At 43.4% G+C, this 26,386-nt stretch overlaps 2 protein-coding genes across 5 annotated transcripts in view; one reads left to right on the plus strand and one right to left on the minus strand.

Annotated features, from left to right (window-relative positions):
* Positions 1–21,746, plus strand: part of LTO1 (LTO1 maturation factor of ABCE1) — a 30,716-nt gene extending 8,970 nt beyond the window's left edge. The window contains exons 6-7 of one of the 3 annotated variants that reach the window (XR_013952055.1): positions 5,090–5,803; positions 18,391–21,746. The gene's annotated coding sequence lies outside the window, so the exon portion shown is untranslated. Of the gene's footprint in view, positions 1–5,089; positions 9,899–18,390 lie in introns of those variants that run through there. The other 2 variants (XR_013952056.1, XR_013952057.1) reach the window with 2 other exon arrangements.
* On the minus strand, positions 9,753–26,298 carry CCND1 (cyclin D1). Of its 2 annotated transcripts, XM_080594551.1 has the most exons (6): positions 26,149–26,298; positions 25,339–25,716; positions 23,592–23,807; positions 22,931–23,090; positions 17,359–17,507; positions 9,753–11,816 (listed from the first exon to the last, which is right to left on the minus strand). In XM_080594551.1, the coding sequence occupies exons 2-6, from the start codon at positions 25,534–25,536 to the stop codon at positions 11,661–11,663; spliced, it is 879 nt and encodes a 292-aa protein (XP_080450677.1). In that variant the 5' UTR covers positions 25,537–25,716; positions 26,149–26,298; the 3' UTR covers positions 9,753–11,660. The 2 variants fall into 2 exon arrangements, with proteins under 2 accessions (XP_080450677.1, XP_080450676.1); XM_080594550.1 differs by lacking the exons at positions 25,339–25,716; positions 26,149–26,298 and adding an exon at positions 23,965–24,642.
* Between the last annotated feature and the right edge of the window lie 88 nt (positions 26,299–26,386).

Consider the following 26,386-nt stretch of genomic DNA (forward strand, 5'->3'; position numbering starts at 1 on the left):
TAGTTCTGGGAGGGAAAGGTGTGGAAAAAATGCAATCTTGTAGATTATAATATTGGTTATTAATAAAGTAGGACATGGAGATTGTGGCTCTGTGCTGTATGGTCAAACAGGTTTAACTTTTTCTGGAGGTACTTGATCTGATAAAAACAGTTAAGATGGAAAATTTCTGCCAAAATTATTGAAGTTACTATGTCCTTAAAATATATTAAAATATATTGCTGTATTTACCACCTCCAGGTATGCTCAGTAGTTATAGTTAGGGAGGAATGCTTGAAACATTTAACTCTCCAATTTCTGACTTGTCTGGACTGTGCTCTAGCTTGTTTTGTTTCTTCATGATGTTCTCTCAGCTCAAGCTGTTGATCGTAGGTTTCCATTAAAAAATGGATGCAAAGCTAACTATTGCTAATGTACTGAAGTCATTTCAGTCCAGAAGACTTGCAGTTTTCGTTTCCATGTTACGTGATGAGTACAAGAGATAGTGAGCTCTGAGGCATCAGTGGGAAGGTAAGCTCTGACTACAGAGAATTAATTCCCTGTGGAATTCCATGCTGATTTCAGTGCTGTCTCACAGCAGTGGGGTCATCAGCTGGTAATACCAAATCAACCATTACTAGCACCTGTAAGTCTGACTTTGTACATTATCTGTGTCATTGTACTACGTGAGTACAGTAAAGGCCTCTTTACTGAGGCTGCATTTCTACAGACAGATTTTTAGAATGGATATAGAGAAGGAGAACAAAAAATAGGATGGTGATTAAATTCATTATAAGTTAAATTCATTATTGTAACATTCATTAAGTAGGCGTGCTTTCTTTCCATTTATCATGAGCTGTAATATGAATGGGATCAATTTCAGCTCTGAAGGTATGTCTCTAATGAACAGAAATGTGTGAAATCAGAAAAATAGATACATATATATATCTGTATATGCAATTTCTCACTTAGAAATCAGCCTTGTAGGATCCTGTTACGTTTTCCTGGTTACGATAAATTACATCTGGATTTGTAAGGAAAGTCTGACTTCCCAGTTTGGCATATCTTGTTTGGTTATGGTTATGATCTGATTGCTATTGAGGTATGAAGTATATAAGCAATAGTGTGTTCTAGTCTGTGCATAGAACCTGTGCAAACTCACGTTGCCAGCTTTCTGGATATATGACATCTAGAGGAGAGAAAATAGAGGCTGGTTTAGAAACTTTTCAGTCACAAAATCATAGAATTGCTCGGGTTGGAAGGGACCTTAAAGACCATCCAATTCCATCCTCCCTACCATGGGCTTTCTTAAACAAGTTCTGCAGTGATAGCAGTGTGAAGCACTAAATATTTTTGACAAAGCGTTGGTGTTCTTAATGATCGTAGGCATATAGTTTGAAATCTGCTGAAATGCTAGAATTACCTGAAGTGAATCTGGATTATAATCTTTACTTCTGAGGACACTCCAGAGAAGGTTGTAAAAAGCTGAACCAGGCAGGTAGAATGACATGTGTGATACATCTCATCACGACCTTCTTAAAGAGAAACGCTTTGGTTTATTATAAAAGGTTTAATATTTCTTATAATGTTACAATTTTGCATATTCTTGGTGCTTCCCAGTATGAATTTTGGTGCCTTTTGATTACTGCCCTTTGCAACTTCTCATGGCTATGGGTTCTGGTCTAATTACAGCCTAAAACTTCAGCTTTCATAGTTTGACAAGTAACCACAAAGATTCTCATTTTACAGTCTGCCAGAGGTTTTTTGTTTGTTTTTAAGTGGACAAAGTTATGACAGTACGCTTTACCACAGAAATGTATATATCACCAGAGAGAATGGAGATCTGGGAGTTCTGTGGCAGGTTTCCAGTTGGAAGTTTTGGTATCCAGGATCGACATATAAAGGCTGTCTGGAGCAATCTGGTACTGAGGCACTTCACTGTCCTTAGTTAGTTATCTGGAACTAACTTGAGTATCTCTTTGGCTTCACACTGGATATTCCTCCTTAATCACAGGAGTGTTCACTTCTGAAGTGTAACCATTATATTCTTGCAGCATTCTTCATCCTAAGATTCTGTACTTTGCAACTCTTGAGTAACACATAGCTCTGCCAAATGAGGTAGTACTCTCTGCAAACGGAAACATGGTCATTCAGTGCACCTGAACATAGCCAACATACAAGGCTTTGGAAATCTTCATTAATACAAAGTAGTGCCCGTTCACTCTCATATGAAATATATGAAAGCCGTAGTGTCAGTTGATTTATTTTTGTTTATATTTTTAATTGATTTATTGTATTTCATATACATAAGTAATTAACCAGTTCCACAATTCTGTGTCTGTTTTTTAGCATGACAAAATTGCCTGCAGAAGATTCCTGAATAAGTACAAGAAATAGCATATAGCTTTTGTACTGAAACGTTAGAAAGTTTGATTGTAGTGTAGAATTTGTATGGATGGCATCTAGAATAGTAGTGTGCTGTCAGAAAGAAATAAAGCGCTTTTAGTTTATAAAAAAAATTATGGAGTTTACTTTTAGCAAAAGTCCTGTTTAGGCAGGAAGAAGATTGCTTATTCAGTTTTTGCATCTCAGCTCTGCACTAGGCAGAATCAACATCAGCATTTGTCTGCCTTTCTTCTTTTTGATTGTTTAGCAGCATATTTTGCTGCTTTATCTTCATGTAATACGTAGTTACAATTTGTAACCTTCAGCATGTTCAGGATTCTGTGGAATAATCAACAAGGCATGGAATCTTTCTTGATTATAGGAACTGTGAGTCAGCAACCCTTTAATTTTTGTAGTTGCAGCTATTGTTCCAGCAGCAAGCTTTACTGCTATTGTCCACTGTTTGTCCAGCTCACGTTTACTGGACTGTGGGAACGGATTAGGGTTTCATGGCTTTTTTTTCCTTCTTGCATAAACTCTTGATCAAAGACATTCCTTGGATGACAAAACACTGTATACTGTGTCACACAGTCCTGACCAGACTGCACGAACAGTAGTTTAAAAACACATGCCTACATTGTTCTCTAAACTGGCTTTTTTTTTTCTGTAGCGTATATGCAGACACTGAATTTTTGAGACCCATGTTTACCTTTAAAAAAAAAAACACATAGAGAAGTTACTGTTAAAAAGCGCTTGTTAGTTTCTGAAATACAAGTGAAAATGAATGAATATTAGAAACTAAAAATCAATATAATACTACACTATTTTTATAGGAGAGCTAGAGGTTGTATCTGCAGTGTATTTTCTTCCTGACACCTTGGTTGTGGTGCAGTTAGTCAAGCACATTGTCATCCTAAAACCACGTGGACTTCGAGCATCATCTTGTGTCATATCCAGGACAGCTGAGTAAGATGAAGAATGATTTGAGCACAATTTGGGAATTCATAAACCAGTTTCACTGTAGGTACACTGCTGGAACTGTATGTTGAGGGTCTGGCTCATTATATTTGTATGTCATGCGTAAGTTCTCTTATGCAATAAGATGAGGACAAGCTTTGCAAAAAATCCAGTAGCATCAATTAGTTTGAGAAATAATGAGAGAGAAACAAATAACGTTAGAGAAGAATCTGGAGAGATATTTTCAATAAGCTTTTCTTGTGATTTGCCTAATGATGCTCCCTTGGCAGAATTATGGGAGAAGTGGCAAGAGCCCCCTGAATACACCTGAAGCATGTTTACAGAGGGGTTTAAAAACATGGAGGACTATATTTAGAAGTTTGGAAAACTGTTTGAAGATGAGAGAACACTTGTGTTCCCACAGGCATGCAAGAGTTGGCATATACTTGTTTGACTCTACAACTCTGTTGAGCATTATCATGCAGGAATGAAGGCAGGTGAATAGTTTCACTTATATTAGAAAGATATTGTAAGGGAGGAATCTTTTTGATCCTTCACAGTCCAAGGGCTGCCATGGAAAGAGAAACCAGAATTAATACGTGGCTGGTAAATACGTTGCCTAAAAGGAACAAAGTGATCCTACTTAATGACTGAAACAGCTGCAGGTATATTAAGTTGAAAACATAAAGTAAATGTAGTAGGTTAATTAGAAATAATATTTACTTTTGAGTAAAAAGCTGTTGATTCCTTCTGGAAAACTTAAAGATGTTACGCTTGTGCATGTAGAAAGAACATATCTATAATGAGTAGCATAAATTTGCTGAAGAGCCAGTCTCCAGCAGTTAACGTAGCCAGCAACCGAATGTAAAGAACTGTGGCCTGCGTGTGTTCAAGGAGCAGAAAAGCTGTTCAAAAATCATACCATGTCTTCAAACAATCTTCAGTGATAAAATCTAATAAAGGGAGAAATCAAACATCAGAATGCTCAATTGTCTGTTTCAGACAGTTTACCATCAGAGCCGTGACTTATGACACTAGGTCACTTGTGTGGCGCTGGCTCAGGCGAGTTGTCGTAATGCTCTGGTGGTGACTTAGTGGCCTATGTTAAATGATTTGCCCATCTCAGCCCAGCTCCTTGAAGACTGATGCTAATATTGCAAGCGACATCCTCACAGGCCACGGTGACTTGGCAGCTGTCATAGAGGCCGAGCAGCGGTGTACAGCCTTCGGGTGGATTCAGGCAAGTGTCACAGGGCAGTCAGGTGGGATGGGAGAAATAACAAAGCCACAGCACTCAGCAACATACAACCCAAGATTTAGTTGCTTGGGTTGGGAATGGTGAATAGATGGCGATTCTGTTCTGTGATACGCACGCACCCCACGTACAAATCCAAGCCCTTGGCCTTTACCACATGGGCCCAGGGGAAGAGGACTCCTGCCCTGAGCAGTCGGCATGGCAGGTCCTGGCTTGCAGGTTGGCCCACACGTGGGGTGGCTCCACCTTTGGTTCTGCTTTCTCGGTGATGTTAGCGTGTGGAACCCTCTGCAGCCCCAAGGGGTGACCCTCTTAACCAGTTGTTTCTTCCTGTGTTTGATTGTCCGTACGAGCAGTCCCAGGCTGCTCTGTTTGGCTTTACCTGTATCGAAGGCGTGTTACTGCTGGGGAAGAGGTTCCCATCACCATACAGTCTCCCACCCCAAATGTGTTACCAAGTGTGAATTTAGAAACATTTGCCTGATTAAATTCATATTTTGCTTCTTTCTTTTTCAGTTCATGCCAGTTTAGTCAGAGCTGAGCAGGTGTAGTCAAAGTCTTATTTGACTGGGCAGTCTTTGGCTTTCAGGTAGGCTTCACAACGTGATGGACGTGTTAGCAGGGAAGATTGTACTGACTGACTGTTCCTTAGTGTGCATTGTGAATGTGAGAGACTATGATCTGTTTCTGTCCTCGAGTGTGCAGACTGATGTTCGGTTTCAGAGATGGGTTGCTACATGCGTGTTTTATTTACCTGAAATAAACATAACTGTTGTATTTCTTCAAGGGTATTACAAATGAGAAGGTAGTATAAGCCTTAAGTAAAGTGAGAAGAGAGATGAAATCCGCACGAATGGAATTATTTTTTTTCACACTGTGTAAGAGGCAATACCTCTAGCAATCACTAAATACAACCTCCTGCATCTAGAGATGCAACTTTTTGAGAGGTAAAGCTGCTAGTATTAATCCGTGGACGGTAGTGACTGCTCCAAAAAAAATTGAGACTGTTCTGTGTAGGAATTGGTGCTCTGAAGACCACATTAAAACCTTTCTTATATAACACAGGAGTTCAGTGGAAGTGTGCACAGCCTGTGCCCCAGGAGCAGACCATGCACTGCGGGTGGTGCCTCTGCATCAGCAGGGCACGTGCAGAGTTAAGATGCTGTGTCTGTGCCTTATTCCTGATACACTGCGAGCACCCAGTCTTTCTGCCAGTAGTTCCCTCTTCAGGTAAGAGCACTCATGAAAATTATGGCTACTTAGTGATTTCTTAGTATGGCTATGCAAATGCTAATGGGATCATCAAGAAACTATTTGTTTTTGTTATTAAATGTCTATTGTGTTAAAGAAGCAGAAGGGTAACTTCTGCCTTGCTCCCACGTTTGTATTCCTTGAATCAAAAGAGCAAAGTCAGAAGTCTGGCAATCCTTATGTTATCAGTGCAATCCAGTCAAAAAATTTGCAATCCCTTTCTCATTATTATATAAGAATATTGTGGGGGAACTCAGTCAAAAGCCAGATGGGAATCTTATATTTGTCATGCTGCTGTAACTACCATTAGCAGGTATGTTTGACGGATCATAAAAACGCCGTGTTTGTCTGAAAAGATGAATTTCCCATAAAATTATGTTGGTGTGAATTCATCATAATGCCATCATATATAGCTTTACGGCCTTTGTCCCATAGTAGCTTTTCAATGCCACTGCTAGGAATCTTTATCAGAGTATCTAGCCCACACACCTGGGTCATTTCTATGGTCCTTTGGGTTAGTAGCTTGAAACTTCACTTTCTCTCCTATGTTATGAAGTTTTCCATCACTTAAAATGCCAAATACGCTTGCCTGTAAGTGGATTTCAAGTTTTTACATTTAACAGACCTTTTTTATTGTTTAATAAAGAATATGTGAACTTAATGTTTAGTAAAGGTACAAGCTTTGTCAGTCTGAATTCAGCAGTGGAATTGAGGATGTTTTGGGGAAATTTTTGGAGGTTTTTCTACGTATGTTTCTCAATCTGATGTTAATACAGTATTTTTCCTGTAAATGAGCTAGAGCATAGCCTAGCTGAATGTGCATATTTTTTACAGCCTATAGTAAATTGTTTTTCTTGCTACATTCTTGTCCTGTCCTTTCCAATGTGAATAATATTGGCACAGTTCACCCAACATTCAAATTTAGTAGGCTGCATTCAGAGATGGTGTTTAAGAGAAGGAAAATGTAAGTAACAGAGCTGACTGTAGGCTTAAACCTGTTCAAGGCACAGAATAACCTGTCAGTTTAATAGATTAAAAATACTTATAGAAAAGGCAAAAACCACTTAACATGTTCAACAAAATGCGGGTTGAAATTTCTAATTATTTTTTTTCAGCAAAGAGCTTTTTGTCCCAAATCAATATTGTATGTATGTCCTCAGTCAAAATATTTGAAATTAGAAAGGTTGGTAATCAGTGATACAAAAGCCTTTTTCCTATTCTTTCCTTAAAACATGCTGAAATTTTGCAGAAGACTGATACGAGATCTGTGTGGGGACAAAAATGAGGTTTTTGTCCAATTTAAGCTTCAGCTTGATCTGTATTTAAAGTCACTATAAATCTTGTTTTAAATCGTCTTTCACTGCTACATGAATCTGCTTCAGTGGCCTGCCTGTGTAACTTGACCATATAGAGGAGGTCCCCATGTCTAATGGACAAAATTACGGACCCACTATGTACCGATAGGAACCTGCCCATCTGTGAGTTTAGGCTAGGCCACGTGGTTTAGGTTTCTGTCTGAAATGGCTGGGAAATCGACAAGCTTAATACAGGCTCAGCTGCAATTCTTCCGATACAGGGGGCTTCCCGTCTCTTGGTAACTGCATTAGGACAAGCTGATTTAGCACTAGACTGTGTCCAACATGCTCGTGTTAATTTATGAGTTTTCATTTTTCATTTTGTTTACTGTAGCTATTGCATAGAATCAGTTGTTCTGTGAAGTTCAGGCAGTGGGAAACTCAGAAGGCAGATAAACAGGTATCTGATCTGAGAGACAAGCACTCGATATTTTACGTGTTGTTTTTTTTTTTTAGCCAATAATGACATCACGTTTTCATAGAGTAAATAGTCAATACATAGGTTAAAAGCTTGACCATTCACCACGAAGAATATGCTCTGGTGTGTCCAGTTGTTGCAATTGGTAACATGCATCCCATTTACACATTTGGGACACAGGTTGTAAGTTTTTCTCATTTTGTTTTTATAAGTAATCACATGTAATTACTGTTATATTTTTGTCCTTCTGAAGTCCAGTTCTTTACGTATGTTTAGTAGCTCTTAATTTTTTATTACCTTAGTGATGGAACAGTAAGAAGCGTAAGCTCTGTAAGAAGTAAGGGGAAGGAAGATAAAGCTGTTTAACTTTACTTCTTTTAAAACTATTTTCTGTTAAGGTATTCTAGGACACAAAACCTTGCACTGATAAATAAATACAGACAAGCATTCTGTACCAAACACCTACTTTATTTCACCTTTTATTAAAAAGAACCACCAAATGGTATTTTACTCTGAGTAATTACCTTAGATGTTTAAAATAACCTTAAGCAAATACTTGTTTTGCTTTTTTAAAATACACATTACCGTGACAGCCAGTCACCTACCCATTTCTAAAAAACGCCTACACTTTCCTAAAATAATGATAGAAAATTTTCAGCATTGCAACTATTAAAGCACGGAGAGTCAAAATGAGAAAATGTCATGTGGCTTACTCATTACATTAGGTAGTTACTACCATTCAGCATTCATGAAAGTAATAAAAAGACACAACAAGCAGACACTGGGTTTTACCAATTTTATTTCTAGACTTTAGGTTGTTGGTTTTTTTAAGATTTTTTTTTTTTTGCTGGAAACTTGTCTGTTACAGGTCTGTTGGTGAAAATGTGCATTTCAGACCAGTGATGCCAATAAGTACAATATAAAAATGTACAAATCTGAATTGCTTGCTTACTACAGATTGTTATAATAATGTGACAAATAAAGCATCTCTGTTGGCACATGAACCCACTTATCTGGATTTGGCCTTTTAGTACATACAATATTTAAAGAATTTTGCAGTACACACTGCCACTCAGTGTAACACATAATATAACTGACAACCACTAACTCAGTAATCACGTTTGGTTCAGAGACACAGAGATGCCACAAACAGAAGTGTTTTATGAGGTAAGCAGTAAATGTTCCTGAAATTTGGACAGAATGTATCCAGTCCTCCTGGGTCCTGCGACTGCTAGTAGCATTGCAATGCTTTGTTTATGCACTATGTAGGATCTTAACTGCATTTGCCTCAAAGAGTTCTAATTCTGTTTTGGTTTAGCAGCATACAGGCAACAGCTAGATTATTCTTCAGCATACAACTCTGTTAGCTGGCTTATTTATGAGATTTACAGGCTTTTTAAATTAGCATTATGCTATAATTAAAAAAAAAAAAAAAACAAACAAAAAAAACCCTAGTATATCATAACAGATTAAACACACAAAATACTTAGAGTTCCAGAAGATAACCTATCATACCAAATGATGTGTCCCAATTGATGGGAAAACACATCAGGTGGCATACAAGAGTTATATTATAATGCACCTTTCATATATCAATTGTGGCTAATAACACAGCTTAAAACTACTATGATAATAAACCCCAGATCAGACAAAGAATCCAGCTTTATAAAATGCGCAACAACAAAAAAACTGACATTACTTGATCTTCTGAAATGTCTGCCGTTTTTAAATTAATGCAACCTAGTTGCAAATCGCGAGACCCATTCAGAATAACGTTCGATGCATTTCCATTTGCAGTAGAACTATGAGGCACTGTGTACGAACATTAAAACCTGGTCTAGACACGGTTAACTGAAGTATGAGGTATTGTGAAACAGGAACCTTTTTGGAATAGAGCAGTAATCACATTAAGTAAAAATTGATCACATAAAAAATCTACAAAAAAAATGATGTCAATAATATAATTTTCTATGAGAAAATTAAAACCTATAACATGGCAGTATATGACATTGTATAACAAAAAAAAAACTGATCCACAAAATAGCAGCAAAACACAATGACAAAGATACAGAAAAGCAATGTTAATTTTTTTTTTTTCAAACCATGCTGGGAATTTATCCATAGCAGCTCAATAAAAATGGAGCATCCGCTCCTATTCTTTTCTCTTTTTCTTTCTTTCTTTTTTTCTTTTTTTCCTTTTCTTTTTTTTTTTTTTTTTTTTTTTTTTTTACAATCAACACCTTAGCGGCAGTTTTCTCACATACATTTCACCATCACATTCTCCTCGAGCATCAACTTCAACAGCTATGTCCACGTCCCTTCAGCTACTTCCTAAAATAATAATAAAAAGATACATAGCCAAGATGTGCAAATTTTCTATTTGTAGCTAAATAAAAAAAAGGGGGGGGGGGGCATATACTGGAATAAGAACTTCTTTCAAGTACTCCAATTTTCGTATCTATTAACTATGGCGTTTTTTTCATGGTTAGACTGCTACTGAAAATGTATAAGGGGCCAAATAGACTGCTTTGTTTTGGATTTGTTCTCTGAAGCGTGTCCTTTTTTCTTTAATAAGCTGTGTTAAAACTGCAACATCAAGGGTAGAAAGATTTTTTTTTAAAAAAGGGGCGATTGCATTATTTTACAAATCATACTGGCCTTACGAACATCCTCTGCAATAAATATTCTTTTTAGCCTTAACTATAAATTATATATTTTAGTGTTTAAAAACCTTCAGTTGTAAAACATCTAGAGACAATCCTTAAACTATGTGTCCTATATGTGAACCTTTAAGGCCCCTAATTTATAAAAATGTGTTGGCACCAAAGGATTTCTAAACTTCAACTTTTCTATAGAAAAGGATAGGAAGATATCCTGGCAATTCGTGAATGCAATTTCTCTCACTGGAACGCAACCTTCGGAAAAAAAAATTCACCTTTCCTCTAACACCATAGTTAAATGCACTTGCCTTGCAATTCCAAGTTTGCGAACAAGCACTTAATATATTTCCAAACCATTCCATTAAAAAAAAATTCCCACACAATAAAAGAATGTATTTCCTATATCTAATGGACTGAAAGTGCTTTGAATGGAATGGTTTTAGAATATTACAAACAAAAACAAAAAAGACTAAACTGTGGATTGAACCTGACCATAATTAGGCTGAATATCTGCAGGGTCAGACCAGCATTTTTACACAGGTAACTACAAAAATATGAAGATTACAAAAATATAATATATTATGTCACTATTTCGGTTTCTCTTTATAATAGAGTATCGTATGAGTAGTACATTGGCCTTTCCCAACAATGCTAAGCTGGAACCCTACAAATGCACAGGCAATCCACAGGCACACATACACACACACACACACACAAAAAAAAAAAAAGATTAACATATAATAATGCTGTATACTAACATACACTAACTTATGGGTTACGTTAACCATTTATAAGGTGAAGAGGATAAAAAAAAAACTAAGGAAATAAAATAAACATTTACAGATGAATTATAAAGTGACTAAATGCATAAGCAAGCAAGATACAGAAAAGCCTAGAACTGCGTTAAAGCTATGCTTTTTAAAGAAAAAAAAAAGAATATTTCATTTACTATCTAAAAAAACCCTCTTCTACTTTAAAAATGGTTGGTTGGTTGGTTTTATATGTAAGAAATCAAATCTAATACCTCCCCTGGAGACATTTTGTGTGTTAATGCCTATTTTTACAACATACAGACAAGAACACTTTAATATAAAAACTAGTTGATTATTATTGTATAAAATCCTCTATTTTTGTAGCACAAACCCCTGGGGGTAATGCAAATACTATTTTTTTCTTTTTTTAAGACAGTTTTTGGGGTATTTTTTGTTTATTTGTTTGTTTGAAGTCACAGATGGAAGGGAGACAGAGCAAGAAAAAATATAACAAGACGGGTTTTCCCTTCTGGTATAAAAATGTCCTGGAGAAAAGGGTTTCTGGGGGGGAGATCCTGATGCTGATTCCTTCTCAGATGCCCTTTCTTTGTCTGCTTCTCTTGCCAAGCAAACCCATTAGAAGAAGTCCTCTTAAATGTTCACATCTCGCACATCAGTAGGTGTGCAGGAAAGGTCTGCTTCATCCTCTACAGTCTTTGTTTCTGAAGATACGTTGTGCTGCTGTGCCTGGCGTAGACTGGATTCAAGGAGGGATTCAATCTGTTCTTGGCAGGCTCGTAAACAATCCTAGAGAAGAGTAAACGGAAGGAGAAAAAAGACCCAGGGTCCTTTAGAAAAATACTAAGATCACAGACCACGTACCATTTCTTGAAAAGCCAAGAGAAATACAATGACGTTATCTGGGAGGGCAGCACACTCAAAGGAGTGCGGGAAGAGCAAGAGAAACACTGAACTAGTGAGAGCACTGGATGAGCTACCCAAATTTCTGCAGGGTGCTAGCCTGGATCCTGCCCTCAGCAGCTAACTCCTGCCATCTATTTCATGGTCAGTGCAAGTGTTCTCCATACATGGCCCTCTGGACAAAGGACAGCTGTCAGTTTGCTCTTAGTCTCAGCACGTAAGGCTACAGGAACACGATGAGCACTCCGCTGCCATCACACAGGCACTAGCTTCCCTGGCAGGACCTTGGCACAGCAAGATGTAGCTCGCTTGTTGGAGCTTTACTGCAGTGCTTCTTGCCTGGGCTGTTAACTTGCGCAGTTACATGCAAGTCCAGTCATACCATCTTTTACCTCAGTCTTTTAGACCTTTCAAAAATATAAGCTCTCTGACTGGACAGCACTGTGAATCGAATCGTAATTAAATGAACGGAAAAGACATAAACTGGGCTGGAGTCAGGGCTGGTCCAAGTATTGCTGATTCCGTCATGATTTCTACTTTTACTGCAAAAAAACCACTTCAGTAGGGCACTCTATTAGAAGTGATGGTCATAAACGGTGGTTTCTCCAGGCTGAGGTCTGATGATATAAAGTTCTTAGATAGAAGTGCCATATATATATATTTGTATTTAGATCTACGCGCCCAAAGTTGCCAGCCAACCACTACTATCTACAGCAGTAGGCAGCTCAGGTTAGCTGATTTCTAACTCAGAAGGCATCTGAGCAGAACATAACCGACCGTACAACCCCAAACTGGAGAGATCTAGAAGCACCACTGACCGTCTTCATAACCGTGCATTATAAAGTGCTGCCAAGCTTTCAGTTTGCTTCTGCATTCACCTTGACAGCTCAGTTTGGGTGAGAACTTTTTTCCACTCATTTCACAACCGGTTTCTCAGCCCTCAGTGTCCACACAACCCTGCCAAGTGCCCGGGAGGGTGCAAGGACCTCGCTGTTGCACCCACTTCAGCCTGAATTAAAAGCACCAAGTGCCCGGCACGATCAAGTCTCCTGTGGGAAAAGGGAAAACTTCCCCAGCCATTAGAGCATACCCAGAGTAGGTACAGCCAATTCTACCCACTGGTCCACAGCAATGAAACCTGGAGAAAGCCTGCTAGCTCAACCTGTCCAACTTTCTGCACATTACGGCTGTGTTCCTCAGCGCCACATACATCCATTGCAAGGACACACAACTGGTGCCTCAAACAGGCAAATCAATCACACTACATTTTGCCAAAATTCCTCCAGCGTGCTGTTTACTCCTATCTTTACAACAAACATCATATGCTTTTTCCCAACATATTTAACTCTGTGTACTAAGGACTTTGAAGTTTCCTTTAAGTATTGCCTTTTCTGATTTAACCTATGACATGTGTTAGCCCTTGCGGTGAACCCAGTCTTCCATGATAAATTGCCGTCAAAAGTGTTAGGATGTGCATGACTGAGAATGAATGTTGTTTTCCTGAGAGGGTGACCTGCCTGCTGTTTTCTTTATTTCCCAGTTTCAATTCTGCCTTCATTCAGAGGCTTCTTGTGTGATCTACCAGCTTTTCACTGATTCCACTACCACAAGAATCTCCTCTGCCACCAATAAGGGCACATGGCATTTGGGGTAAAATAAGATTAGAAACCCAAGCAAACAATTCTCCGCAAGTCCTTTCTGAGAGAGAGGGAGGTTAATCCTACCTCTAAGCAGATCAGACCATCAGTTACAGCTCACTGAAAACACATAACCTATGACCTTTTCTGGTTTAAACCCTAGTGTAATATTTCCTCTTGACAGAGACACACAGCGTTTTAAATGACAAAAAGAAACGCCTCATATCCTAGAGTCATGATGCCTTTGGCTCCTACATTCCTCTGGCCTCCACAGTAAGATCTCTATGAAGTCCCTTCACCCTGTCGCAAGATATGACAGACCAGTCGTGACTGCAAGGCTCCTACTCGTGCATCCTGCAGCATGTACCTCAGTCGCACTTGGGTGTATCACACAGTACGTGAATAGAGGTTTGGGGAGATTTTCAGTTTTACAAATCCAGGCACTTCTGCAGATAATTCTGTTATAACGAGGTAGTGTGCCAGGGTTCCAAATTGAAAGCCAATTTATTTTCAGACCAAAGCAAATCCCGTTTTTGGTTTGGTTTGGTTTTTAATGCTATTTGCATATAGCATGTTTGAGCTCTGAAAACTCAAACCATTCAAAAGGATTTCTTTAAATTACCTATTCTTCTTCTCCCTCTGGACTCCAATCATGAATAATTACATAGGACTACATAATTTAAAGGTAATTTTTGACCACAGCTTTTTTTTTTCCTGTGAGATTCTCAGAGTACAGCCTGTTATAACTGTATTTTTGTAAAACAAAATCCTTACAATTTATTATGAACTGTAGTCTTATGTTACAGATGACTGAACTTTTTTTTTTTTTAGTGTTTTAGGCATTTTGGTTCAAATCATTTTTTATTCAGATAACTAACTATTAGATGAGTAGTTTGTCTACAAGAATCTTAGAACTAGCAAAAATAACTGCAAAATATAAAATTCACTGTGAACAATTTAATGAAAGCTTTTTCATTCTTAGCAAGAATACTTCTTAACACAGAAAAGCAAATACTAAACTTGTGCATTATTCTGATAACTTCTCCCAACAACTTTTCTGCTTCACTACCCAAATTTTCAATGCCCATAGTTTGTTCAAGGTCATAAACCCTTCCTGGATTAATTAAGCTCCTCAGTGGAAAAAAAAAAGAAGAAAAGAAAAAAAAAAAAAGACTAGACTTGCTAGCTTAACTGATGTGGTCAAATACCTTTAACACACAAGACATGATCAGACTCCAGGGTCAGATACACTAAAGGAAACAAACAACAACAACAAAGAAGCTGCTTGGAAATCCTTTGTTACTGCCTGACCCGTTCTGGATAACAAGCACATGTCTGAAGGTGCCTCTGAGTAGGGGCAGGCAGGAGACGAATTCCAATGTACTAACAGACAGCATGGAAACCCAATCTAATCTAGTTTAGCAAATTTCTGGCCTGGAAATGAATGTCAGGTAAAATTCAATCTGTTTGGATGATGGGGTCAAGAATAGAATGATGGAAGACAGCCCAAGACTTCTAATTGTGATTATCTGACTTCTAATTACCCCTGATCAAAGGCAAAATGGGAAATTGGACTCCTACCAATGTAAACATGAACCATAAAGGAATTCCAATCAGGTGATATTCATTTTACTTTAGATTCAGCTTCCTTTGAGACTAAAGGTAAAAAAGCGTAATTATGTAACCTGAAATCCAACAGACCAGCTGCTCTAGCTAATAGATAATCTGGGAGAATGTTAGCCATGTTGTTAATAAATGCATGCTCCTAATATTTCAAGACAATCCAATAGAAAGCGTATTCAATCGTGCAGTCTGACAAGTGGAACCATCACCGTGGAGTAACAAACTTCATATAGATGCTAGCGAAATAGGTACTACCAATAGCAGAATTACATGGGCTGGTCCCGCAGGGAATTTTGTATGCAGCGGAATCGCACTACGTATGAAACCGAGCAATTTTCTCTGTTTCAATAAACAGTAGAGAAAGATGATCTACCCTTACTATGTTACAAACACGACAGCATACATGTACATAAGGTAAAGTTTTACGCTGCTTATTTTCTGTAGTAACATACACAGAAACCCTTACACTTCTAACTCTAGCTGCTCTAACACATAAATATATTTAGCAATAAAAGCTGGAAGGGAGTTACTTCCTTTCAAAGCTCTTAGTTTTAAGTTCAGGTCATACAGATTGTGACCTTACAATGACACTGGACAATAAAAAGAAATAAGCATTGATTCTCTTCTTGCTAAAACTTCTTTTTCTTTTAAAAGAGCTCTGTCATCAACTAAGTCAAGTCATATAAGGACATGCTCTTGTTCTCCAAGATGTGAGAGAATTAATTTATTTCAGTGCTCTCTATCAGGAATGGTTAAGTAATACTTTTGTTTGAATCAGGTACTATCAGTACTGATAGCAAGCCTAGTATTTTTCCCCAGTACCTGCTTCAAATATCTAGCACTGGATAGAGGCCAACCATACACTCACGTATCTACTCTGTTCACAAACTCACTAAAAGTATTACGTGTGCCTACCAAACTGAGCAGCAGGATATTTACAGCATTTGATTTCAGCATTTGAAGTTCCTATAGTATTTAACATACCAGCACTGGATCCATACTGCTTTAGCTGCAGTAATCTAAATAGCAAAAAATAACATGCCAAATTCTGAAGCATGGTAAAGGTGATCAAAATAATAGTCTGTGACACGGTATTTGTCAGCAGTTGTTTCACATAGTCTAACGTAAAATACTCTTTTGTGAGTAATTCATTATGATGCATTTGTCGTTCCACAAATCACTCAATCCTGTCAACAAAGTCCAATTACACAAAACTAGTTTTGAAGGGTCTGGACTAATACAGCTCTCTATGTATTTAAATTATTAACGTGTAAAATAATTTAACAGCATCTCAAAGGTTCTGCCGCTAACCACAGAGTTGTCTTTATTTGACTCATTGTCCAGCGCTTGGAGACCTCACAAGAACCTTTTTAAAGCATCTATTTATTGGTCTTCCACATTGTTACAAAACAAAGCTCAACTCTGCCCCAACTTCACACACCATTATGACATGGATCATTGACTTTAGGTCTTCCTTGTAGGCTCCCTTCCTGGCCCATTCACTCATGAAAGGTTTATTGCTCACTAGTTACTGATGTGCATCTCCTGGAAGCCGCAGGGCAAAATGAGAGTCCTGTGAGGACCATCTACCTTGTCAGAAAGTCGTGGGACAAACATTTGTTCCAAAAAGGAATTCAATACCAGCTACTGTGCAGGTCTAGCACGTAATAAACCAAATTAGATCATTAGAACTCTTTTAAGAAGGGCTTTTTCACACCACTTGGCACAATAAAAGGCCTCAAGAATGGTCAAAGATAAGGTCAGAGATACGAGGTCCATTTATTGCAATCTTAGTAACTATTTCCTCGCCTTATTTTAAAAGTTTTGTTTTACACAGACTGCTGGTTTCATTACCTACAAGCAAATACAGCTTCTGCAATTGTTCAGAATCAGTTCAGGGTTTCCTTTGCATTGTCAGATACACCTCTCACGAACATCAGAGCTGGATGTGGCACTCCTATCAGTGAACTGCAACAGTGTAATCACTGATTATTAATGGCTGTAACAACGGCTAAGTAACTAGGACGAACAAAAGCGAACACCTTCAAAAAAACCCGCTCTGAGGTTTGACCTTTATCAAGATTTACTGCCCGATTAGCTACTACGCAGCAAGCAGACATTCATTCTTAAACTCTAAGGCAAGAGATCAACTGAGAAGAGTCACTTACCGGATCACATTTGATAACTTGTGATAGGAAATGTGTGAGGCATTGATAGGAGAGGAAAGTGTTAGTGTTCCCCAGATGCAGGCCTTGTACAGCTGCTACCACGCTGCCAGCTGCGATCATGGAAGGTGGGTTTGAAATAAATTTAACATCTGTATGAAGAAAGAAGAGGGAAAAAAAAAAAAAAACTGAAATGATTGCTTTAAGAGAAGCCTGCCCATACACATACGCTCCCCTCTACCAGCGTGGCTTCAGCTGCCAACTGTTGCATCCAAAGGAAGGGAAATGGTGAGCAGAAGCTGCCTCCTGCTACGCACCGTTACAGGCCCCAACCTGCAGACACTCAGCCATGTGAGCAACTGTGCTGGAGTGAGTAGCCCTGCTTAGCACGAAGCCTGGGAGGCCATCCATCGCCTCCAGGGATTTTTATCATAAGCAGGGCCCCCATTCTTCAAATATTAAAATACTTTACTCATACAGATAATGTCACCGGGGTCACCAGCGCTATACATCGGAGAGAACCTGTGCTCGCGTGGTCAGACCCTAGGTACGCTCTAATCAGGAGTCCTCGGGCCCTTCAAAGCGGAAACCTTTGCACTGACATTGAAAGGAATATAGCTTTAATGAACAGCAACATCGACAAAAAGAAAGAAAGAGAAAGACTGCTTAACCCTGTCAGGAGGCAGATAATCCATATTTAAATTAAGGTTTCATCTTAAAAATGCATTGTCTCAACCTAGTCTCTTGTCAGTGGCTGCCATCCATCCTGGCAACAGGGATTTAATGTAAATGTGGCATAACTAAGTGACGGGGGTCCCAAGAATTGGCGGACAATCAGTTACATTCTGATGTGACACCATGCTGACAAGAGGCTGGGCCCCCTTCCAGACGGCATTGCTGTAGGTCTCTCCACAAAGCCACTCCCATGATTCCTTAAGGGGCTATCTCTGCCATTTAGCATGTTTTTGGTGTGTGTGTGTGTGTGTGTTTTTAATAAGAATAATCCACATTTTAATGCTAAGACTCTTTCTGCAGAACAGGAATGCGTTTGATCCGTGGCAGTGTACACCTTGGAGGAGAATCGGAAACAAAAGGAAATAAGTGGCACGAGTAAACATCTAATTTTGTGAGGAAGAAAGGGAAATGCCACATTATACACAAGAACCTGAGATACATTCCTTCAGCTTTTATCAGAATACAACTTCCTCTGGGTCGAAAAAATATAAACCATCTGTCAGACCCTTGAATGAAATCAAAGGCATGGACAGCTTAGGGGGCTCAGTGGAACAGTTTAAGTATTAAATCATGCATCTCCTTTATTATGATAAAATAACTTTTGTGTAAATGTTTTACCAGTGAAACTAAAGACTTTGGGACTCTGAAAGTCCTCTCTCTGAATCTATTCAGATATCTCTGATGCTCCATTGAAGCCCAGACTGATACCCACCTTCAAAAGGGCATTTCGCCCCACGTTCTATGAACCTTCAAAATTAAAACCAATACAATTAATGGTGGCCAAACTCTTGTGATGCACTGCAAGCTACAAGGCAAGCTTGATCTAAAGCCATCTCATGTACGCTACCGTGTTTAAAACACACATAGTTTACCCCTTTTTCCTAATCCACCTATTTCCGGACAGACAAATACACACACCTTCTGGCAAGCTTCTATCGTTTCCCAAAACGAAATAGCTCAGGTCAGTTACTGACAACACATGCATTCCAGAGATGGTCCCCCGGCTGACGTACTGACACACAGTGGCAGGTAGACTTCAGCATTAAGGGGTTTCAGTGGGCAAACGTGAATGCCACCAAGATTCAGGTTCCAGGGGATGCAGCGGCAGCGACTTCACGCCGGTGTTTACTGATTTCCACAAACAGAAGGTGACCAAGATGTGTCAGTTTAAGGGGTCTGTCCTGGCAGGATCACGCCTGGCATTAATATTTGCGTTCTTCTTTTAAATGGAGCAGTAAACAAGAACATGAATTCATAGTCACACCCTCATTCTTTCCAAGGTGGAAAAGTGATAATGAAGTTTAAATGACCAGTTTGTGTCTGTCCCTATAACCACTCCAGACAAGCAGCATGGACTGCCTTTTTGTTGCAACTCAACAAGGAATTATTTGTGGCAGAGGCCACTAATTTCAGCATATTAATCAGGGGGCCCCTCTCGCCTGTAATTGGATGCCCCCAAGTGAAGAGTGTGGCATCATTGTCAGCCTCCATCGCCTCATCTTGCGCTATTGAGCGCCCAGGAACAAGGGGGCTTCGGTGAGATGAATTAGACCTGACACAGCCACAATGGGGTAGGGGGCCCCATCAATTGAAGCACACATCCCCAGTAGCCTATCTGAGACTTCATCCAAAAAGAATAAACAACTTCAGCGTTGTTAAAAAGAGAGAGAGAGAGAGAGGGGAGGGGGAGGAGAGAGAAGAATGCCAGCCACCCTGAAGGGAGGACAAAGCAGGCATATAGGCGCTGCAGCGCTTTAAAAAAAATTCCTAACAAGGCGAGTCACCCCTTTTCCTTTTTAAATGGAGCAGCAATTCCATCCGTCTGGAGAGCTGGGGGCTATGAATGAAAATCTTTTCATTGAGGCAAATCAAAACTGCGAACATAAATCACTTGCTGCAAGATGCAACAGGTTCCAACTGGTCACATACCTTGAGACTCCCAATTTTATAAAGGCCAGAGAATAGGAGAATTGTAACACAGTTGTTTCAAAGGGAGATCTCTCTTTCTCCATCCGAAAGGAGGAAAGCAACAACAATAATAATAGCAATAATAATAATATAAAAGGAGCCCGGTATGTTTTGATAACCAGAGGAACATAATGAAATGCTGAAGCTCCAATATTTGTTGCTATTCATTGTTATGCTTGTATAGAGCTGCAGTTCTCCCTCAACACTGGTCTTAACTTGGGCCAAAAGAGGCCTGCTTCCTTTTGAGCTCTCCCTGCCTTGCTCGGCCATGCCAAAGCCCCATTCATTAAGCTCAATTATGTGTTAACTTCAAACAACCCCTGGTAATTTTTTTTTCTCTTTTTTCTCCCAAACCTACCACAGCACAAAGACATCCTTTGGTGAAAATGGATTTCTCAAAACTAAACCAAATCAAACAAATCCACTTCTACTAGCCAGACAACTGAAGAGGGAGCTTAGAAGGAATTCCCCTCAACTTCACCTTGCAATGTAACCTTCTCTTTCTGGAGCAAACACGCATGCACACCCATCCACGAACACTTCCACAGCCTTCGCCTTGCTAAGCCAACTGGCCGAGGTTTTATTTTCTAAGCAAGCATTATTTCGCCGCCTCTTCTTATGAGCCCCTCCTTTGGTGGAGGACGCAGGCTGTACACTTCAAGCTGAGGATATACTGCGCTTGCCCCCGAGGCCACTTCAGCGAGTTTCACAGTGTTTTCAGTGGACTTTGGATTGGGCCCCGCAGCATCCAGGCAGCACAACGCATTTGCAGTCCATCTAGGTTCATTTTGGCAAAGGGAAATACAACACAACCCAGCAACAGCAAAGCAAAGTCCAGATGCTACTTAAGCCACATGTTATCTTCACTAGCCAACAAAGAAGTCATGAGGAAAGCAAGAGGTAGAGAGAATCCTGACATCCAAAAATAACAATAAAAACACAGAGCCTAGTGGCAGCCTTCCTGAGCGCTCTTTCCCCAGGCAGTATTCCCAACTTCAGTAGGGAGCCGAAGAGGGCCCCAATTCTGGTGAGCTCAGCGCTGTTTTTTTAAAAGCTCAGTAAAACTCCCAGAACATGGTTCTCATTTACTGATCCATTCTCCAGCTGCGGTGTGTAGCAGTGTTAAATAAAGGCTCTGGATGTGCTTCCTAAAAGAAACATAACAACACCGACAGTAGATCAAAGTACTGGACTCTTAGCAAGTCTCCAACCTTTGAACTACTCTTGTTTTCATCCCTGTCATTGCCAACACAACAACCTAGGTTAAACATGCCCATATCCAAAGGGGAGGCCAGGTAGCTGTTCTTTTTAGCAAACGGCTGAGGTGGTGTCAAACTTAGCAAATTGCACCTTCAGAGTCCCAGCGGCCTTATCTGGTAGAATCTGTCATGGAGAGTAGGTCCGATTTTCCCAAAATGTTGCTGCAGGTAGTTTGAAGGCTGTTTGAAGGTTGCAGTGCTCCGAACACGGAGCATTACTGCAGGCAATCTAACTTGGGAGCTGCCCGCTGCTCGGATGTTAGCCCCAAGATGGAGAGCAATGCCAGTGTTTACAGATGTCTCCGTTAGGGTTTGGTTGTTCTATCTTTAGGCTTTGCAGGAGGGCTGATTCTGTGAAATTGACTTCTTCTTCCGAGTGCCTGCAATCTTTCTTCAATCTTTTTTTTTTTTTTTTTTTTTTTTACCAAATCCATCTCTGGAAAATAAACTACGCAGCGTTAATTGGGTTCACTGACCGCACACATCCCAACAAGGTTTTCAAGTGCGGACACCGCATGTCCGAATGCAGGCTCGATCTCTTTTTTAGTACAGCTGCTACTGAGCATTAACATTTAATACAGCGCTGTATCTCCTTTACACTACGTTTTTATCAGTGTTAACAGAGTGTCTGGCATTCCTCTTTACGTGCTACTGCAAAAGAACATTTGCTTTGGCTGCTTCTTCTTCCTTATTTCTTTGCCATTCCTGGATTTGTCTTGTCACACAAAAAGCAAATGCACCCAACACGTTTTGTTTAAACAGAGTATCTTCCCTCTAGGACTTCTTTTGTCCCTGCTCCTCCGCTCCAGCCTGTGGGACGCGTGAGATCTGGCGATCAGAAAGGCTCTCCCAAAACGCTTTTCCTTCCCACTTTGCTAGGGTTCAGCGGGTAAAGCCGGTACACGTACAAACACACACACACACTCCGCATGCAAACACGGAACTTCAAAGGAACAGCGCGCGCAGGCACGGTGCCCTTGAAACCAAAGATCAGGCCTCTGCAAACCTGGCCTAGCGAGCGGTCGGAGTCTTTGGCTCCTCTGGAGGCCGCCCCTGCACATGGCTCCAGCTCAGCACGTGGTCAGAGGGGTGCAGATGGCAGGGGCTGGGTCCGGTGCCAGGAAAGCCTCCGCGCCGCGTGGCCCTCCTCCAACCCGCCGCCACGGAGCAGGGGGAAGAGGCAACTCGGAGAGGGAAGTTTTAAAACCCCCACGCAGAGCTATTCACAAGCACAGTCTCCCTCCTCCTTTAAAGGCTGTCTCGAGAACGGATGCGCATGGAGGGATTCCCCGTACAGCCAGCAAGCCTTTTGCAGCCCCTGCACAAATCCTGGCGCGTGAGGCCGCACTCGGTGGCTTGGGGCACGGAGCAGGGGTGCTTCTCACCCCAGCCAGCCAAATGCATTCAGCTCAGAAGAAAAGTATCTCCTGAAAAACTTACCTCTGCGAAGTAATCCACCTTCTGCAAATAACAAGGGCAATAATCGGGGCTTAAACTACCTCCCCGCAGCCCTGGGGGCTCATGGTAGGCCATAGCTACGGGAGGCGTTACGAGCCGGGGGCTGGGCACGTGTAGGGGAGCGACACGCTTTGCTTAACGTGCAGGGCTCATACCTGTAGCGCACAGAGCCACAAAAGTCTGAGCATGTTTACGGATGATCTGCTTGGTGTCCTCTGCCAGAGGCATTTTAGTAAGGAAATGTTCAATGAAATCGTGGGGGGTCATTGCAGCCAGATTCCATTTCAGCTTATTCACCAGCAGCAGCTCCATTTGCTGCGAAAACAAAAGGGAGGAGAGGGGGAAGAAGAGGAGGAAGGAGAAGAGGGGGAAAGCGTGGTTAGCTCCGCTCAGCACCGCACCGGGGCCGCCCCCCGCCACGCCGCGGCCCGGCCGGGGCCGAGCCCCCCTCGGAGCGGGCGGCCAGGGGGGGCCCGGCCGCCCCCCGCAGCTCCCCGGGCAGCGCCGAGCCCCGCGGGGCCACCAGGGGGCGCCCGCGCCGCGCCCAGCCCGGCCCCGGCCCCGGCGGGGGCAGCCCCGCGGGCCGCGGCCTGGGGAGCGGGGGGGGGGGCTCGGCCCGGCCCGGCCCCGCTCGGCCGCCGGGGCCTCGGCATCCCCCAGCTGCGGCTCCCCGGGGCGGGCGGCGGCCGCTCGGGCCCCCCGGGGCGTTGGGGTCCGGCAGCCCCCTCCCGCCCGCCCCGCTGCTGGGGGGTCCCGGCCGGCGTCCCGGGGGGGGGGGGCTTCGTTTGCGCCTGAGGTGCCTGAGCGTGCAATTACCAGTAATTCGTCGGGTCTGATGGAGTTATCTGTGTAAATGCACAGTTTTTCTGCGGTCAGAGGAATAGTTTCCTTCATTTTTGAAGCCACAAACATGCAGGTAGCTCCGAGCAATTGCAAGCGGCTTTTCTTGAGGGGTTCGAACGACAAAAATCTGTCCAAGTAATTCATCGCCAAGGGGAAAACTTCCTCTTCGCACTTCTGCTCCTCGCAAACCTGCAAGAGGGAGAGAGGTCGTTGAGTGCTGAATGCAACGGGGGCGAAAGCCAGGCGCCCTCTGCCTCCCTGCCCCGGCCCGGGCTCCGCAGGGCAAGGCTGGAGGAGGAGAGGGGGGCGCGGGGGGGGCATCGAAGAAAATGAAAGAGAAAGTCACCGGGGACAAAGTCGGGGGAAACGCGGCGTTAGAAACCCGCGGGCGATGCGTGGTGAAAAGGGGGGGAAGCGCCGGGGAGGTTTGGCCCCGTCTCGGCGGCCCCTGGAAGGAACAACGAAAAAGGGGAGAAACGGGCTCGGGCAGGGCGAGGGGAGCCCCCCCGGCTGGGAGCGGGCTGCGGGGCCGGGCTCGCCCCCGGACTCGTTTATTTGGCGTGGGGTTCGCCATCCCCTTCGCCCTTGTGCCGCCGATTCCCCCTCTCCGGTCGAGACACAAAGGTGGCGTCCAGCCTCATTTCCCCAGACGTCATCTTTTCAAAAAATATTTAAAAATATTTAAAAAATCCCCCGGGCTCCGAAAAAAAGCCGAAACGAAGCGGCGGGGGTCCTTTACCGAGCCCGGTGCCGGGGGCCCGCCGGGGGGTCTCCGGGGGGGCTCCCCGAAGTGAAATCCGCCGCCTCCCTCTCCCGCCCCGCGGCGCGGCCGGGCGCGACGCTTCGCAGAGCGAGGCAGGGCGCTGCGCTTTCAAAAATTAATTAAAAATAGATCGCGGGCGCCCAGGGCCGCCGAAAAGGCACGAAAATGTAGCCCGGCTTCTGGGGCTCCCGCCGGGAGCCCCCCCGGCCCCGTCGCGCCCCGGCCCGAGGGCCTTTCCCCCCCGCTTTGCCCGGCCGACCTCGCAGCCGGGCTCGCTGCCGCGGCACAGGCGCGCCGCGGAGGGGGCACCGCGGCTCCGGCCGCCCTGGGCGCCGAACAAAGAAACTTTCACCCCGCCGCTCCCCGGGGGCCGCCGCAGCCCCTCCGGCCGTGCCCCTGCCCGCAGCCCCGGCGGGGTCCCCCCGGCCCCCGGCCCCGCTCCCCCGGCCCCGGCCCCGCTCCCCCCGCCCGCCCGGCCGCCCTTGGCGCGCTCCCCGGGACTTTCTAATTTTCTGCCGATTAATAAACACTTTTTGCTTTGCAATAAAAGAACAAAGATGGCGCGTAATACTGGCACGGGCAGCGCTTGCATACGTGTACAGGGATATTAATTTTAAAGAAACCCCCCGGCAGCGATCAGCCGGCGGCGCGTCCCGCCGCCCGGGGGCTGCGCGGCGGGGCCGGCCCGGGGCTGCCCGTCGGGCCGGGAGCGGAGGCGGGCGGGGGCCGCCTCCGGCCGCGCTCAGCCCCGGCTCCCCTCGCACGGCCGCCGGCGGAGCGGGGCCCCCGCGGGCAGGGGGTGCGCGGCCGCCCCGCCGGGGGAGGCCCCGGGGCCGCTGCGAGCAGCCCCGGCCCCGCAGCCGCAGCCGCAGCCGGAGCGAGGCGGGCAGCGCCGGGGCTGAGCGCGGGGGGCGAGGGCGGCGGGGAGCGGCGCAGAACCCCCCGGAGCATACAGACCTCCAGCATCCAAGTGGCAACTATTTTCCTCATATATGGCAAGATTTCCTTCTGCACGCACTTGAAGTAGGACACCGAGGGCGAGCAGGTCTCCTCCGCCTTGAGCATTGTCTGCAGCACCCTGTCGTTGAGGAGGTTGGCATCCAGGTAGGCTCGTCGGATGGTCTCCACCTCGCAGCACAGCAGCTGATGTTCCATGTCTGCCTCCTTCGTCTCGAGTCAGTTTTCTCAAGGACTGAGTCAGTCTCTCGCTCGCTCTCTCTCTTCCCCTTCCAGGAGTCCCTTGGATGCTGCTTCTGCTACTGCCGCTACAGCCCTCTGGAGGCTGCAAAACTTTCTAACTTCCAACAAAACTCGTGTATAGTCCCTGTGACGTTACTGTTGTTAAGCAGAGATCAAAGCACGAGAGAGAATGAGAAAGAGAGAGAGAGAGAGCCAAAAGCAAGGGGCAGAGCCCTAAAGCCATCCCATAGGCTTCAAGTCCTTCCCCTTTGCTTAGCTTATAGAGAGCAGGGTTTTAATGCAAATGCAAATGAGACAAGGGCTTGCTTTCTTCAAGGGCAAGGGAGAGGTGGGGGAAACCCAAATTGTCTCTTCAGTGTATCATGCATAATTTTAAAAATGGAGAGAGTTCTGCAGTGGGAGCCAAATGATGAATGGGGCTAGGCCACACACAGGCACACATGGATATAAATACAGGGAGACGTGGTTGGTATTATTTTACGGGGGGCGCCAAGGAGGGGGAGCCGGGCAGCACCAGCGCCTCGCTCTCCCTTATCAATTATCGTGCCTGCCCTCACCGATGCGTACCTGGAATATCTGTCCTTTAAACACACGCGCTCCCGACCTGGACGTGCAGCCTTTGTAGTCGATCCCAAGGGAACAGCTTTCTCCTGTTTCCTCATTCTTCCTTTTTTTTTTTTTTTTTTTCTCCTCCTCCCCAGCCCCTCGATGATTTTGCTGCGGGTCAGAAATGTAAAGGAGTTGGGGTCTCCCCCCCTCCTGCAAAGACGGTGCTTCGCCCTTCCTTCCTTCCTTCACGCCTCCC

This window comes from Anser brachyrhynchus (genome assembly GCF_964034855.1).
Source record: "Anser brachyrhynchus genome assembly, chromosome: 5".
Lineage (NCBI taxonomy): Eukaryota > Metazoa > Chordata > Aves > Anseriformes > Anatidae > Anser > Anser brachyrhynchus.

Excerpts from the sequence above, each read along its gene's own strand:
- CCND1 (XM_080594550.1), bottom strand. The coding sequence starts at position 24,192 with ATGGCGAACCCCACGCCAAATAAACGAGTCCGGGGGCGAGCCCGGCCC. Across the intron at positions 23,091-23,591 it reads TCAGACCCGACGAATTACTG|CAAATGGAGCTGCTGCTGGT; the intron begins GTAATTGCACGC and ends TTGTTTTCGCAG. Across the intron at positions 17,508-22,930 it reads TGTGGCTCTGTGCGCTACAG|ATGTTAAATTTATTTCAAAC; the intron begins GTATGAGCCCTG and ends TTCTTCATACAG.